The 16077-nt window shown below is 35.0% G+C and overlaps 2 protein-coding genes across 9 annotated transcripts in view; both read left to right on the top strand.

The window, feature by feature from the left end:
• The first annotated feature begins 1650 nt into the window (after nucleotides 1–1650).
• Nucleotides 1651–7779, top strand: LOC124295416 (odorant receptor Or2-like). 4 transcript variants are annotated; one of them, XM_046745363.1, is made up of 7 exons: nucleotides 1651–1814; nucleotides 3599–4077; nucleotides 4172–4608; nucleotides 5242–5341; nucleotides 5591–5695; nucleotides 6705–6863; nucleotides 7346–7779. In XM_046745363.1, exons 2-7 carry the CDS (start codon nucleotides 3616–3618, stop codon nucleotides 7391–7393), a joined length of 1311 nt encoding a protein of 436 aa, XP_046601319.1. In that variant the 5' UTR covers nucleotides 1651–1814; nucleotides 3599–3615; the 3' UTR covers nucleotides 7394–7779. The 4 variants fall into 4 exon arrangements, with proteins under 4 accessions (XP_046601319.1, XP_046601320.1, XP_046601321.1 ...); XM_046745364.1 differs by having other exon boundaries at nucleotides 1654–1814; nucleotides 5654–5695; nucleotides 7353–7779; XM_046745362.1 differs by having other exon boundaries at nucleotides 1656–1814; nucleotides 7353–7779.
• Nucleotides 7780–11845: 4066 nt separating this feature from the next.
• The window catches only part of LOC107223738 (thrombospondin type-1 domain-containing protein 4), a 67223-nt gene continuing 62991 nt past the window's right edge, over nucleotides 11846–16077 (top strand). Inside the window, exons 1-4 of one of the 5 annotated variants that reach the window (XM_046744621.1) lie at nucleotides 11846–12052; nucleotides 12524–12569; nucleotides 13146–13168; nucleotides 14596–14669. In XM_046744621.1, coding sequence (XP_046600577.1) covers nucleotides 13166–13168; nucleotides 14596–14669 — 77 coding nt within the window. In that variant the 5' untranslated portion in view covers nucleotides 11846–12052; nucleotides 12524–12569; nucleotides 13146–13165. Of the gene's footprint in view, nucleotides 12053–12318; nucleotides 13169–14595; nucleotides 14670–16077 lie in introns of those variants that run through there. The other 4 variants (XM_046744622.1, XM_046744619.1, XM_046744618.1 and 1 more) reach the window with 4 other exon arrangements.

Genomic DNA, 16077 nt, shown 5'->3' with positions numbered 1-16077 from the left:
TATATTTGTCGAATTAGAGGAACATGTTAATACACTTCCACACGACGAATAAAGCCGCGGTGTAATACTGCGGGTGGAATTCGATATCGGTATTCCTCTGATCTCTGTTATACGCGCGTGTGTGTATATCGTATATATGTATGTATACACACACACATGCACACACACACCTACGATGACGATAATAACGCGTGTTAAGGGTTTTATGCCGCCCCGACGCACGGCATGCGTGCGTGTATGTACGGAATGATCAGAGCACGCACCGATCCATCGGAGGAGAAGAACGGGAACACAAAACCGGAGCCGATTGAGACGGATCGTTTATTGATCGATGGAAATTTGTGCCTCGGTTGTCCACGACGAGGGGATTTAGTCGCGATCAGATTATAATATTTATTGTTGTTGTGTACATCTTGACGTCTTGTAATATATACATATATATACACATGTGTATGTATATATATATATGTATAATATATTGTCCCGTATGTTCGACGCTCTGCACAACTATGATGCACAGCCAGCGGTGTATAGCGTTTCAGGTATCGTAGCGTCGATCGTGTACAATATCCCTGAGATGAGACCTCCTATCGTGATTTCCCGCGTGTACGTTTTTTTTTTCTTTTTTTTTTATCCTGTCCACTAATCCTTTCCCATTTCTTTACGTTTCTTTCCTCTTATTCCTATCTATTTTCATTTCCGTGTTTTTTGTTGTTTTTTTTTCCCTTACCACTCCGTTTTTTTCACGTCGCGAAAGTCGCTTGCACGGTATCGCGAACTTTAATTGTACGTAATAATATGTTGGATTGGGTAAAATCGAGATAGACTGGGTTTGAGGATATATATAATTATATATGTATATATGTATATGTGTATATATTTATTTATTTGAAATCGAAGAGAAGAGGAAAAACGACGAGCCGGTAAAACAGTTTCTTTGTTCGCGATAGGTTTCATCGATGTGAAGAGGAAAGGGTTGTACAACGTCGGTCTGTCCGTGAAACTTTGGCGACGATCTTGATAATGGAGGAGTGAAAAAATGTGAAATTGAAAGGACTTGGGAGCGAATGAAAAAGTTTCGAAAGAAAACTTGGAAAAGTCTCATTTTTATCGGGAAACAAAATATTTACACCTTTTTTTTTCTAAATAAACGTACAAACTGGGAAAACCTTGATCGTTTATTTGGAAAAAGTAATGAGAAGGAAATATTTTACGGCTGTCGGGAAATACGTTTCACGGAAATTTTTCATGTCCATTATTTTTTTATTTTTTTATTTAGCTCTTGAAACAACTCTTTCAAAAGTTGACGACGTTTCTCATTGTTGTTTAATTTAATCCCCTCCGGAGGAACAAAAAGCGACGGGATGAGAAAAAAAAGTAACGTTTACGTACATCGAGTGGAAACTGTCGCTTGCAATTTGCAAGCAGAATGTATCATCTGTACAATGTTGAACACGCTTATTGCAAAACATTATATTTTCCTTGAGATTACACGTTTGCGGCATAAAATACCGACGTATACGGACAATTTACCTCACATTTGCATTATCTTATGACTGGATATTAATGATTATTCTATGAGCTGAGATGAGAATAAAGTCAGCTGCAAAACGTCGCCAGGATCTTACGGAAGACTTCTCGAGTTCCAGGTTCAAGTCCCGTCGGTTTGATAAATTGACGAGCAGCGGACTTCCTGCTCTTTAATCTCTCTATCGATTTTTCAATTCAATTAACATTCGCAAAGTTTTAACACGGTGGCGAAATTGACGCGTTTTCAAAGCCTTGTATATGTTATTTTTTCGACCGTTTTCACGGTGAGTTTGAAACTAAAATTCATAAGCTTAAAAATACTGCCAGTTATCGGTAACTCTCATGATTTTTGATCATCGAGTCAATGATGATTTTCTGAGTGTTAACTGTGACTAAATTTTCGAAAGTACTAAAAAAAAAAAATAAATAAATAAATAAATAATAATAATTCCTGGAGTTGAGCCAAACAAATTTGGGGATATCAAAGTCAGTCGGTACAGTTTACTATATATTTCAGACAACTGTATGTGAACCAGGCACCAAACATGTTCAAAAATCAACTTTCAAAATTTCCATTGATTCTTAATCGTTTGCAGTTGTTTGTAGCGAAGAAATTTTCGTTTGTAGTTAATAATCAAAAAAAGATACAGCGCTTCCAAAAATTACCAAATTATGATTTTTTGAAAATTGAAAAATCGCCGTCACTTTTTTCCCAGACTACTGTAAACAAAAAATTTTTTCACTACAATCAACCGCAAACGATTCTGCGTTCGCAGGAACGTCGGTATACGATGCAGTTGAAAAATTATCAATTATGATTTGCCGAAAATTGAAAAATTCCCGTTACTTTTTTCCTGGACTACGAAAAACGAAAATTCTTTCACTAATCGGCACAAGTTTTGATAATTGATTTTTGAACATTTCAGGTTCACACAGATGCGAGGTAACGACGTTTTAAAAAAATTTCTATTTTTTTTTTCTTCATAACATGCACCGTTAGCGTAACTTTCACTAACTCTAATCCAGAATTGGGCAGCAGAAGTTACTTTCGTCATTTCATTACCCGTAAATTACAATTACTGTGAATAACTGTAATATTTAGTAACTAATTACAATTGCGGGAAATAATTGTAATTTTGATTTACCAATTACAGTTAGTATAAACAATTGTAATTTTATGATTATCAACTACAATTACTCGAAATAATTGTAATTTTTTTGTTGTCAATTAAAATTACTTCAAAAAATTGTAATTTTTTTGCTACTAATTACAATTACTTGGAACAATTGTAATTTTTCTGTTATCCATTACAATTAATGGAAATGATTATGTTTTTTTTTCAAATTTCAATTGTTTTTCATAATTTATTTAAACAAATTACCTTTGGAAACGTAATGTCGAATTCTCAACATAATTTCAAATTCCGAAAACATTGGGAACTTCATGGAGCTTACATATTCACATTGACTGGTCAAGCAAATTATTTAAACAAATTAATTTTTCAAAGTAATGTGAAATCCTTGATCAGCTAACCAAAAAACTTTGGTAACCATAGCCCATTCACATATTGACTGTAAAAGACTCGTTCCGATCACACCATTTGAATACTCCAAAAACGGAGTAAATTTATTTGTCTATTTGTTATTATTTCACAGGAATAACGTTAGAGAAAAAAATTCAGTTGGACCACATCGTGTGGTTTACAATTACTCAAAAGAATTTTAATAATGTCTGATTTAATTACAATCACTGAGGATAATTGAAATGATTTCTGATTAAATTCCAATCACTGAAAGTAATTTTGATAAACTTTGATTAAATTCAAATTACTCAATGTAATTTTAATGAAATCCAATTCAATTACAATTACTGGAAATAATTTCGATGGACTCTGAGTCAAATACAATTATCAAAAGTAATTTCACTGAACTCCGATTCAATTATTATTACTGAAAATAATTTTAATGGAATTCGATGTCATTAAAAATTATCCTTAGTGATTCGTAATTGTTAATTTTTTATTACAATTTTGCCCAGCACTGCTCTAATCACGTAAATTTCTCGCAGATCTCTATCGAAACGTCATGCCAAAGCCGAATTACTTCTCTGCTCACTTGACGATCTTGAGAATTTTCGGTCTCTGGTCTTACGATGATTCGAAGTCGTTTCTCTACTCCGTGTACCAGGCGACCCTCCTCTTCACCTTTGCATACCTCTTCACAGTGCTCGAAATAATCGAGCTACGTTTCTCCTGGGCAAAATTCGACGACTTTATAAGTAACGTCTGTTACGCGATTGTCCACACAATGGCTTGCTTGAAGATATCGTTGATACTCGCCAGAGCGAGTGACATACGGAAAATTATCAACAGCTTCGAAAATGGGCCTTTTCAAATTCGTCCCGGTGAGAAAACTAACGAGGAATATCGACTCGTCTCGCAACGCGTTCGTCGCAACAAGAAATTGCTCAAGATTTACTTCACCATCGGCACTTCCGTCGTCATCAATGGCCTCCTATGTCCGCTCTACGTTTCTTCCGATTCTACGGTGATTCTACATTTTTTTCATTTCATTGCAAAATTGCAATTCTTTTCCCTTCTCGCGCGCTTTTCGATTGATGAGACGAAATTTTGTTCGTCAGAGCCACGAGACGAGGGTGAAAAATTTCACCACGGAACCTGATCGAGGGCTGATTTCTTGGGACGATAACGAAATCGTTTCACGGAAACTACCGTACATGAGCTACTTTCCCTTCGACGTTGGAGTGACGCCTTATTACGAGCTCGCCTACGTTTACCAAGGTATCAGCCTGATGACGTTGAGCCCGATAATCGTTACGACCGACGTTCTTTACGGCAGTATTCTTCTGCACATTGCTACCCAGCTCGGAATTCTCGCCCGGACTTTGATCTCCGTAAGATCGATCGGGGCTAATAGATTGCTTCGATACGACTTGTACAAAAGTCACGGTAACGGTTGGAAATTCGACGATGGGGAAATTTTTTCGAGGAAACGATTGGACGTGGAAATTTATCGGCTGTTGAAAAATTGCGTCGCGCATCATCGCGCCATTATAAGGTACGAACAAGTGTCTTGTTGTTTCAACTTTCACTTTTTAACCGTTTAATTAAAAAATTACGTGGCTTTTGGCCTCGCTGATTACGAATCTGATATCGGATTTTGATAATTCAATATGGCGGATCCAATACGGTAGACAAAAATTTCAAATCTAACGAATTCGCCGTACCGAATTTTCGAAATATGATTTCAGTCTCGTAATCAGCGACACCAAAAACTACCCGGACAAAGTTTTTTCCCCGGATTTGATCGGATCTGAAATTATTGTCCGCCGTCTTGAATTTTTGAATTCCGACGTGAGATTCGTAATCAGCGAATCCAAAATCTTACAATGTATCACAATAATTACTCCCGAGTATTGAAATTCTATTAGTATGTTGTAAGAAATAGCAAAAAACTGCAAAGAAATATGTTTATCAAAGTTCTCTAAATATACAAAAAAAATAAAAAAAAAATTGATACAAAATAGGTGGTAAGAATAATTACCGAAAGGGAAGATTCGTTTTCACTGTTCGAACTTTGAACTCTGATGACTCGAGGCTTTTTATACGCAACGTTATTCCAACGATAGATTATTTCGCCTGTGTTCAATTCAAATTTTGAACGTATAACGGTTTCTCTGTACGTTTCTAGCTTGGCCGAGAATATGGAGGAAATATTCAGCACACTTGTCTTGCTACAGTTTCTGAGCAATTTGGTAATCATGTGTTTTCCACTATTTCAAATAACCTCGGTAAGTAATATCAGTTTCAACTCCGCGCTCGGCTGCCTCTTTTCTTTCACTATTTCGTCTTTTCATGTTTTATTTAACCGTAGTTTGTGAATCGCCTCCTCGAATCATGGTTCAACCACTTCACGTCTCGACATATTTAAACCGCAATCGTTTAACGCGTTACTATCTCATCGTTATTACGAGATTTTTCTTTTCTCGTTCTTTACTTCGTGTTTTTTCTTGTATTCCAAACCCTACGTTTCGCTTCAGGTACCCGTAATGAGTTTTCCATTTTTCTCTATGGTTTCCCTGATGACCGCAATGATGTACCAGCTATTTATATTCTGCAATTGCGGCGACGAAGTTACTCAGCAAGTAAGCTATGAGACGTTGTTGTTATAATACGCAATGACAACTCGAACAAATCAAAACTTCAACATGCTGCCTCTAATGAAAGAAAAAAAAAAAGAAAATCAACTTTCGTTTTGTTAGGCCATACAAAAAGTTCGACATTTAGTTTCAGGAATCAGCCACTTTTTGTGGTTTTATTTATTTATTTATTTATTTTTTTGTCACATTCCCAAGATATTTTGTTCTTGACTTAACGCCACATGCGTATATGGCAAAAATATCTTGAAGACTAATTTTTTTCTTTTGCGATTCCTATCGTTAACCGGTAACAATCAACGAGAAATTTCGTGTACGTTTTAAAGTCATGTACGAATTTTCTCTGAATAATTGTTATCGATATCATTTTTAGTTGTATTGAAAATTATTATATGCAATTCCGAATTTGAAAAGTTCCGAATTTTTCGCTGACGAAACTCGAAGTAGAGAAGTCAAACTTTGACGAAACATGAAAGTTTGGAAATGCTGAAAAGGCGTAACTCCGACAAGTCAAAGTTCCGAAAGTGCGAAAATGAGAAAATTTCAAAATCTTATACATCGAAATTTCAAACGATCAAAGATTTTCAGTTCCGTGAATTTCCGGCTTGGTGAAATTTCACGAATTTGATCGTTCTGTGTTTTGGATTTTCGACACTATTACGTTCGGAATTCCGGTCATTCTGATTTTCAATTTTTATAATTTTCTTTACAACCGCTCGTTGAGTAAAATACGCTGTCTGAGTATATTGAAATTTTCGGAATTTTTCTCCATCGGAACGTTTACTTTTCGTAACTTTGCGCAATCGTGCCTTCATTCTTCGTAATCTTTCATTTCGGAGCTTGTGAGACTTCGGCTTTAACCGACAATTCGAATACTTTGTCGTTCCTTCAAAGTTCGATTTCTTCACTTCGAGTTTCGCCACGAAATAGTACCAAATTAGACGCTTCCGGAAGCTTTTCAAATTCGGAACTTGAATCCCGCCGCAAAACGTTGCAGAGCCTGCTGGTAGCCGATGCTGCGTGTTTTTGCGATTGGTACGAATTCTCATCGGCTAAAATGCGTCGTGCCTTGTTATCGATCGTTCAGAGATCTCAGAGGCCCTTGAGACTTACAGTTGCAAAATTCGCAACACTTTCGCGCGAGACTTATCTCAAGGTAAGCGAAAAAGAAACAAAAAAAAAAAATAATAATTCAACAACTAATTCGCATAGCTCAAAGAGAAAAGAAACGGGGTAAAAGTTACGTCGAATAATTATTATAAAGTCAGAGCCGAACGATGAATGAAATTTTATCATATATATATGTACATATACATATTGTCGCAAATATTAATGAAGCAACTGTTATTTCTTTTTTTTTTTTTTTTTCTCTCTTCAACATTTCCGGTCGTTACATTACATAATACACGTAATGTTTGTACATATCTATATATAGGTATGTAAAATCAGGCAAATTTTAATACTCCTAAGTGATTATCTTTACGCGCGGCGTGATGATAATTTTTAATGTCCGACGACTTGGCTTATTAATATTATTATTAATGTTCTTATTATTATTATTAATAATACTATTATTAACAGTCGTTAGCGTTAGTGTTACCGTTATTATACAACGTGACACATTGTGTACGGAATAAGTTTTCAGGTCGTTCAAGGATCCGCATCGTATTTTATGTTCCTGCGTAAAATGCATCGTGCGGACGACGACGACGAGCAATAAAAAAAATCCGGATTAGATAACAAGAGGAGTATAAAACTTTACACGGTTCGCGCTGCAACTTTATGTGTCTGTGTTGCACGCGTGTGTGGTTAAGTGTGTGTTTTGTATGAAGAAGGGAAAAAAAAAAAAAAAATAATGATAAAAGAAAAAGAAAGAAAATCAAACGCACACATGTCACACACTGTAGTTTTATTGCACGACTCCCACAAGAATTTCGCCAGCGACGTTAACGGTTGTGACACGAGTATTCTGGTAATTAACTTAGCTCAATTTATTGTTAAAGTTTTATGAGAAACTTTTTTTCGACTTCAAATTTCACCACGCAGATATTAATAAACGACTGTAAGATAAATATCGTTGTAAATTATTTTTTATTTTTTTGTGATATTCTTGAAGAATTTCAGAGGAGAAATTTAATATCTTTTTTTTTTTTTTTCTCTCAGGAAATGACAAGAACGATGTAATGTGAGAAGTTGTAAAATTTTTAAAAAGTCGCATATTTTTGATTATCAATTTTTTTTCTTTTACCGATCATGCGTAGAATAAAAAATCCACGCAAAATTCAAAATCATGAGATAAAAAATATGATATTATTATATTATGTATTATATATGGGGCCTTCCACACCGATTCGACCTGGGTTTCACCCTTGACCTCTTAGATTTGGCGCGCGATTTTTTCCATGACTGTTCTCACTTCTAAAGGTACTCGGTTTTCTTTTTTTTTTGTTTTTTTTTCGACTCAATTTGAATTGTCTACAATTTTTAAAAACGATTTTATCGGTACCTAAAAAAATTAAAAGTTTGAAAAAATTCTGAAAAATTCTGCGTCAGACATACAAAATTTTCAAGCCTGGACTTCAGACTATCGTTTAATCCCTTGAACGAGGATTCTTCTCGCCGCGGCCAATCACGTCCTCTCCAACTTGTAATGATTAAGATCGCAGCTTAGCCAGCCGAGAAGCAGCAGGCTCGTCCAGTGGCCCATTAGTTGGATTTATCTATAATAGACGTATTCCTCCCTCTTCTTTTCAATTTCTCTATCCTTCTCCCCCCCCCCCCCCCTCTTTGTCCAGCTATTTTTATTTTAGTTTCTTTTCTTGTCATTTCACTTGACAAACAACCGGAATATCACAGACTACGCAGTGCGTAAAAATAATTGGAGCATCGATTAATCGAGTCCGAAAAAATAATCGAACACGACTCGATTGATTTGGTAAAAATTAATCCATCGGTCGATTATTTTCTACTTTTTTTTTTTTTAGAAACCGCGCGTATGGAACGAAATTTTTTTAAATTTCGTCGCGTAGTCTTGATGGTAGAATAGTTTTTGGATTATTTATAGTTTTATTAAAGAACATTTTTCAATTTCAGGTGAAAATATTCATTTATCTTTCGCTTGTTATACACATATAATGGGTATCTTAGTGAGTTGGACAATGATAATAAGTGATACTGTAATCACATAAATTTATATCCTATTGCGCAGTTCGTGGGAATGAAAAACAGAATCAGATTGTTGAGAAAAATAATATCGAGTCGTGGTCGATTATAATTTTTAAATAAAATTCGATTTAATCGAGAATCGCTTATTTTTGTCTAATTTTTTCGGCGTTACGTGCAATGAATATCGTTTCAATAACAAAAGTTTTTTGCGTAAAAGTGAGAAAAAAGTTTTAACAATTATGTAATAATGAAAAAACAAGTTTCGTCCAAACTGGTATAAATATTCGTCAATGTTAGTAAATTTTCTGCGGAAGCATGATTGCCACATCGATTTGTTCGTTCGGTTCGCTTGTTATACATATTTTCTTTCCTTTTTTTTCTTTTTTCTTTCACCTAACCGCAACATTACTTAATAATTATACATCGTAATAGTCGAAAGAAAATGTATGTACGAGTGACTTTGGACAAAAAGAACAACGACGCATGAAATAGCACCAGATTTTCTAGCTGAAAAATTAATTTTCATTGCGGAACATATTTTTTGGTTACGGTTAGTAGAAAAAGAATAAAAAAAAAAAAAATTTTTATAAATCGAAAATAGTTCGAGAGTCGTGCACAAGAATTTTCTTACTTGAAAATTCCATTGTTTTGTTGCGTTTCGTTTTTTTTTCTGGGATCGGAGTTTCCGAAACGTTTTTTCTTTTTTTCCTTCCATTTTTTCTTGTTTTATTCTTTGAAAGGTCGTAACATTTGAAGAAAAAAAAAAAAACTCTTGTCGTTTATAGAGTCGAGTAAAGGTCTTCAGGTGGTTGGATGGTTGTTTTTAAGGACCGCATGTCACACCCTGTATAATATAAAGAATGATATTTATATAACACGTGACTTTTATGATCCTAGCCCATAACCTCAGACCCTCGTAAATTAATTCATCCCATTGCGGCATTTAAGCAATCCGATTCACGGTAGCATTTTATGCATAGATATGTATATGTATAAACGTAGGTTTGTCCTATAATAATGTATGCTTACAGACACACACAAACACTAACTCACAGAGACACGTCTATGGATTGGTCTAAAAATAACTGTTCCATGGTGTCTGTGATGTATAATCTCATACACTTGAATATGATTATTACAATCAAAGTTTCGGTTAAATTTCTTACATTAATTTGTCGTTTCTTAAATTCCTCACTGCTTCTCTTTTTTTATGTAACGCAAAATGTGTAATACGTGGTACTATTGTTGACTTCTTGATATTATACATACGTACAAATATATATATATAATAGAGTTTTGGAATAAATATTTTTGAATTTTAATATATTTACATTGTGAATTTACAGTGAAAAGTATTATCGTCTACTTCAACGATTTGCGTTGTAAAATTTTTTTAGTCTATTCAGTTGAAGTGATATGTTAAAATAAGATTTGATTGTTGAAAAAAGAAAAATCGGCAATTCTTTGGATCTTTGAGAAATCGACCGGATTGAAGTTAGCAACGTCAATGTCACGAAATGTTAAGACTAACATTGTTGTTTTGAAAATTTGGATTTTAATTTCCAAAAGCTGAATACACTTTGCCTTTTGAAAATAGATTCCTCAAATCATTTTTACTAAAAATGAATCTTTACATCAACGTTGCGAACTTCTCTCTCTTGTATATCGTAGAATTGCTGTTTTAAAACAACGATCGATCTTTGCTTTTATTTGCACGTAATTCACCCGTCGACTCAAAGTGATTTGGAGAAATCTACGAAAGGTTCTCTAAATCCGTCGAGATTATGTTCAAAGTACAAGAGTCTCGAGATGCAGAACTCAAATTCGCCAGGTACATGATTTATCTTCAGTAAGATTTTCTCGTGAGTTAGATGCGACATCTAGCGGTGGTTTAAAAATACAATTTCATACTTTCTCGTACAAATATTTGTTATCTGATAGAAAATAATGTCTAGGCATAGACAATCTCCTACGATATTCTACAACAAAATAAAAAAAAAAAAAAAATTCATCTTTATAGAGTTGTAAATATCCTCAAGACTCGCAAGATCGTTACAACTATAATTGAAGCGAGACTGATCTGCGACAGATCTGCGAAGAGTGAACAAAAAATAACGGCTCCACATATTCTATTCATGTCGCAGAATATTCGTGGGGATCATTTTTACCGGCAGAGCGGGCATGAATCAGATAGAACACGAAGAGACAGATCTGGAAGGAAAAAGAAAAAAACACCGACTCTCTATATTCAATTCGCGTCGCAGAATATTCGTGGGGATCATTTTTACCGGCAGAGCGGGCATGAATTAGATAGAACACGAAGAGACAGATCTGGAAGGAAAAAGAAAAAAACACCGACTCTCTATATTCAATTCGCGTCGCAGAATATTCGTGGGGATCATTTTTACCGGCAGAGCGGGCATGAATCAGATAGAACACGAAGAGACAGATCTGGAAGGAAAAAGAAAAAAACACCGACTCTCTATATTCAATTCGCGTCGCAGAATATTCGTGGGGATCATTTTTACCGGCAGAGCGGGCATGAATTAGATAGAACACGAAGAGACAGCTCTGGAAGGAAAAAGAAAAAAACACCGACTCTCTATATTCAATTCGCGTCGCAGAATATTCGTGGGGATCATTTTTACCGACAGAGCGGGCATGAATTAGATAGAGCACAGAGACAGATCTGGAAGGAAAAAGAAAAAAACACCGACTCTCTATATTCAATTCGCGTCGCAGAATATTCGTGGGGATCGTTCTTACCGGCAGAGCGGGCACGAATTAGGTAAAAGACGAAGAGCGGCGCGACTCTCCGCGGGTAGTTCGGCGCTGCGCCGCATCCACCGACGACCCAAGATCCATCCGACAATCCATCCCATCCATCCCACCCATGGAACACGCAAGACGGTGGTGCAGAGCTTGGCTCGCGATTAGAGCCGTGCCCTAGCCGAGCAGAGAGGGCAGAGTAGCAGCAGTTAGACGTGAATCGTTGTTCGCGTCGGGGGGATCAGGCAGCAGCAGAGCCACAAGCCGCGCGTACCCGGCACGTTCACAATCAGTCCGGTTTCGTCGCGGGCCACGGCAACACCATAACAGACAAAGACACCAGCGCCGCTCGCTTCAAATTCGAAACACGCGGTTGCTGGCTTCCGAGTTCCGCCGATTAAAGAGCTCGACGTGTGTAATTTCACTTGACTCGGAATTAGCGATATAATAGAAATACCTCTTTCTTTCTTTTTTTTTTTCTTTGTTTTTTTTTTTGTCATCTTCGTAAAGTATCCCCATAAATTATATAAAAAAAAAAACAAAAACACACCCACACAGACGCACACTGACAAAAGAATATATTTATATTTCATCACTGCACTAGTATTTCCGACTTCTTCCTCAGTTTCTTCAGTTTTCATCGTTTTTTTTTTTTTTTTTTTTGCTTTTTTCTCCTTCTATTCTCGTTTTTGCAAAAAAAATAATTTTACACGCCCACGCACACATCTAGTAACAGATATTTCCGCGCTTCTATCTTGGCTTACTTACCCAAGAGCCTGAAATTTGCAAAAACGAAAAAAAAAAAATCAACTAAAATAAATAAATAAAACCCCGCTTGTACACGGGATCTGGACAACGTTTCACCGTAAATTTAATTCGCAGATCTCCGCAGGCACACGCCGGATCTGATATGTTTTACGTATAAAACGTAATGTAAACGAGTTCACGTATACATTTATAGATATATATATATATATATATATATATATATGAGTGTGTGTTTGTATATACACGTAAACCCTTACAAAAATTATATACATAATTAACATACGTGTAGAAACGTTTGAATACATACAGCCCGGCGACGATCAATTTTTATTACCTTTGTTTAATTATACACAACTGTACCGCAGGTAAATAAACAATTACACAAATACGCGGTGTTTTTCTGCGCGTGTGCGTGTGGTGCGTGTATTCGTTGTGACATTGTGGATCGGTACGATGTATGTTACAGGTGTCGTCTAACTCGCGTACACGTGTGTTGATTTTATTGTCGTTTTTCAATCTGAATTTTTGTCTCATTTTTTTTTTTTTTTTTCATGTTTATCCAATTATTTTTCATTCCACTCGAAATAAAGAGTAGAAGATAATAAAAATTGTAGAAAAAAAGAAAATCGGTTCTTTCAACTCACGCGTTTATTGTATACGTATATAACCACTTCCTATATATAATACACGGTGGACGACGCACGCGGCTTACGATCTGACGTAAGAATGTCTTCAGGATGAAAATATCCCCGGATTATGGTGAGCGGTTTTCGTTTTATGGTTTCATTTTAATTTCTCTCTCTCTCTCTCTCTCTCTCTCTGTCCCGTCTATTCCTGCTAGAATTCATACAGTCGAAGATAATTTTTCACTCGAGACAAAACCAGGCTAGAAAAAAAAACGTCGTTTCTTTTTTTTCTATCATTCATTTACAATCTTTTTTTTTTCCCCCACTTTCCGCTGTCGCAATTTCGTTCGATTTTGCCGATTTTGCCAAATTACTTGCGAGGAACAACGGGTAAAAGAATAAACGAAGTCGTTATTACAATACGACCGGTGTTTGTAACGTTGGAAAATTGTTAAGGGAAAGAAAGAAGAGACAAAAGGGAGTAGGAGAAGTAGGGAGGTGGAGAGGAAAAAATTAAGAAAAAAAAATGAACGAATAAAAAAATAAAAATAAAAACAGTCATAGCCGAAGAATTTCACTCTGTTAATTTAAATGACGCGAGAGTATAAATTGGCCGGCATGCATACGATTATTACAGTTCTAACTAGTACTACCGGTTTCAAGTACAATACAAGTATACAACAAACTATACTATGTGCCGTAGTCGGCTAGTCTAGGTCCTATTCACGCTTTGTGAAATGAGAAAAAAAATAAATAAAAAAGTATAAAAATAATATATATATTTTATATATATATGTATATGTGAATTTATTGACACTTTAATTCTTTCATATCTGAATATTATACGAGGTCAAGCTTGAGATTGCAGAGGATATTCTCAATCTTTGATAATTTATAATATTTATTGTATGTGAAAAAAGTAAATAAACAATAACAATTTCCGGTGGAAAAAAATTGTCCGGAATATTGACGAGATAAAAATTATGAATTTAACAGTTCAATATCTTAATGAAAATTTGACGACAAGTTTTATGATACTTTAACGATTGGTCGCAGAAACATGTAAAATAACATTAACAATCAGGTTATTGCGGTGAATGTGAAAAATGACTTCGGATTCGACAGTGCGAGAAATTTTTATGGAGGAAATTCTGTGAAAATTAATTACGTCAATTTTAATTCAAATATTATTTTATTAGAATTTAAAACTGGAATGTAATATTTTACTCGAAAGCTGCTTTCTTACATGTTTTTCTTTTTTCGTTTAAACGTACAACAGTTCTAAAATTTTGCAAGCAACGTTTATATATAAATGTGATTATTTCGTAATTCTTCCAATTTGAATATTAATTTAAGATGGATTTATTTTCTTTACATCGCTTTGCGGACACTTTTTAGAAAACGTGACGTGAATAAGATTGAAGTTTCAAATTTTTTCGCAGGGTGTAAGATTTCAGTTTAGTTATCGTGCCTCGCGTATTTCTTTCAAAACACAATTCTTACCTTCCACACTTAACAAGGTGTATTAAATTTTCTCTCTTCTCCGTTTGTTTTACACAGGAGGAAACAACAGCGATGATGACGATGATAAGCGATCGCTCGAAGATTCGCACGATGCTATTCGCGCATATTGGGTGAGTTGGGTCAAGGTTCATAAACATTTACGATCCGAAACATTTCGCAATAAAGAAAATGAATGAACAAACAAAAAAAAAAAAAAAACAAAACAAAACTACCACAGTCGTTAAACAAATTTACGAGTTTCAAGTCACAGTGACGTAAACGCAACGCGGAGCATTTGAACAAATTTTCACCATTTTACGACTTGGGAATGGTGGGAAAGATTATGCGTTAAGCCCTATAAATATCGCATATTAATTAACAAAACATGCTTATTTCGCAATCGTAAGGCAAACCCTTCGAAATGATTGATTAATTCCTAAGTTGCGAAACGACTCGTCGCTTCTTTTAACGTTCTATTTTTTTTTTTTTTTTTTTTTTCCCCCCATCGAGATAACGCTGCGAACTTCAACCTCGTCAAAATTAGACGTGAATCAATCAACGCAATCAACGAAATTTATAACGAATTAACGTTTGTTCCGCAATGAAAAATTAAACAAATTAAAATCAACGGTGCGTTCGAAAAATTGTAAACTAAATTTCTTCAGTTTTGTACGAAAAATGCAGTGTTTTTTTTTTTTCTCACAAGCGAAGTTGAAAGACTTTGAGATTAATTTATTGTTATTTGCGCAACGATTTATTCAATTTTCTTCATAGCTGTTGCAATTTTAAAAGACACAAATAGCGTAATATGAATAAACGTGGAAAAGTTGGGGAATTTTGCGATCCAAAATTAATGGCAACCCTGGCAATCATTATATTGCATAATATATCCTGCAGGTAACTAATCGTACGTATTTGTTTATCTTTGTAACAGTTAATCTTTACGGTACAGATCGTATAATATAATTGAATTGTATAACCGCGGGGATAAATTTGGCTTGTGTTGAGCCTTAATTCATTGATCGTTGAAGTCGTTGAATAAACCTTCTCGGATTCTTTATGCGAAATAATATTATCATTCGCAAGTATAATTTACATTTTACGTGGGTAGATCAGACGTTGAAATTCTAATACATTGTGCGAATGTGTTTTTTTTTTTTCTTTCTTTTCTTTTCTTTTTTAAGTTCAGTTGTTTATTTTTCACCGAGAGTTGGAGGAATATCCGGTACAGAAATTGAAATGCGACTAATTTAGGTTTAATTGTTGTGTGGAGAAAGTTGTTTCATCGAGTTAGAAATTATCCCGAGAAGCTTGGGGATGAAAAATTATTATTATTTAGTTGCTTAATCCGATTGCGAAAGGGAGAGCATCGTTGATTCGATGTCGTAAAATTACATGGCGTCAATTCATAAGTCGGCTTCAATTATCGGACCGAAAGCAATATTCATTGTCGAACATTGTATGCAGTTGGAGAAATTATAAAATTTGGTTTTAAATTTTAAACCGTGAGACTGAAGTTGATTGATGTTAATTTTGATT

The sequence above is a fragment of the Neodiprion lecontei genome, chromosome 7, assembly GCF_021901455.1.
Source record: "Neodiprion lecontei isolate iyNeoLeco1 chromosome 7, iyNeoLeco1.1, whole genome shotgun sequence".
Classification (NCBI taxonomy): Eukaryota; Metazoa; Arthropoda; class Insecta; order Hymenoptera; family Diprionidae; genus Neodiprion; species Neodiprion lecontei.
The sequence above is the reverse complement of the archived record's forward strand: the minus strand, read 5'-3'. Positions and strand labels throughout refer to the sequence as shown.

Bases quoted from the DNA above. Each gene is read 5' to 3' on its own strand.
- LOC124295416 (XM_046745362.1), top strand. From the start codon at position 3,616: ATGCCAAAGCCGAATTACTTCTCTGCTCACTTGACGATCTTGAGAATT. The intron at 5,696-6,704 runs GTAAGCTATGAG...AAAACGTTGCAG, and splicing joins GCGACGAAGTTACTCAGCAA to AGCCTGCTGGTAGCCGATGC. The intron at 6,864-7,352 runs GTAAGCGAAAAA...ATAAGTTTTCAG, and splicing joins CGCGCGAGACTTATCTCAAG to GTCGTTCAAGGATCCGCATC.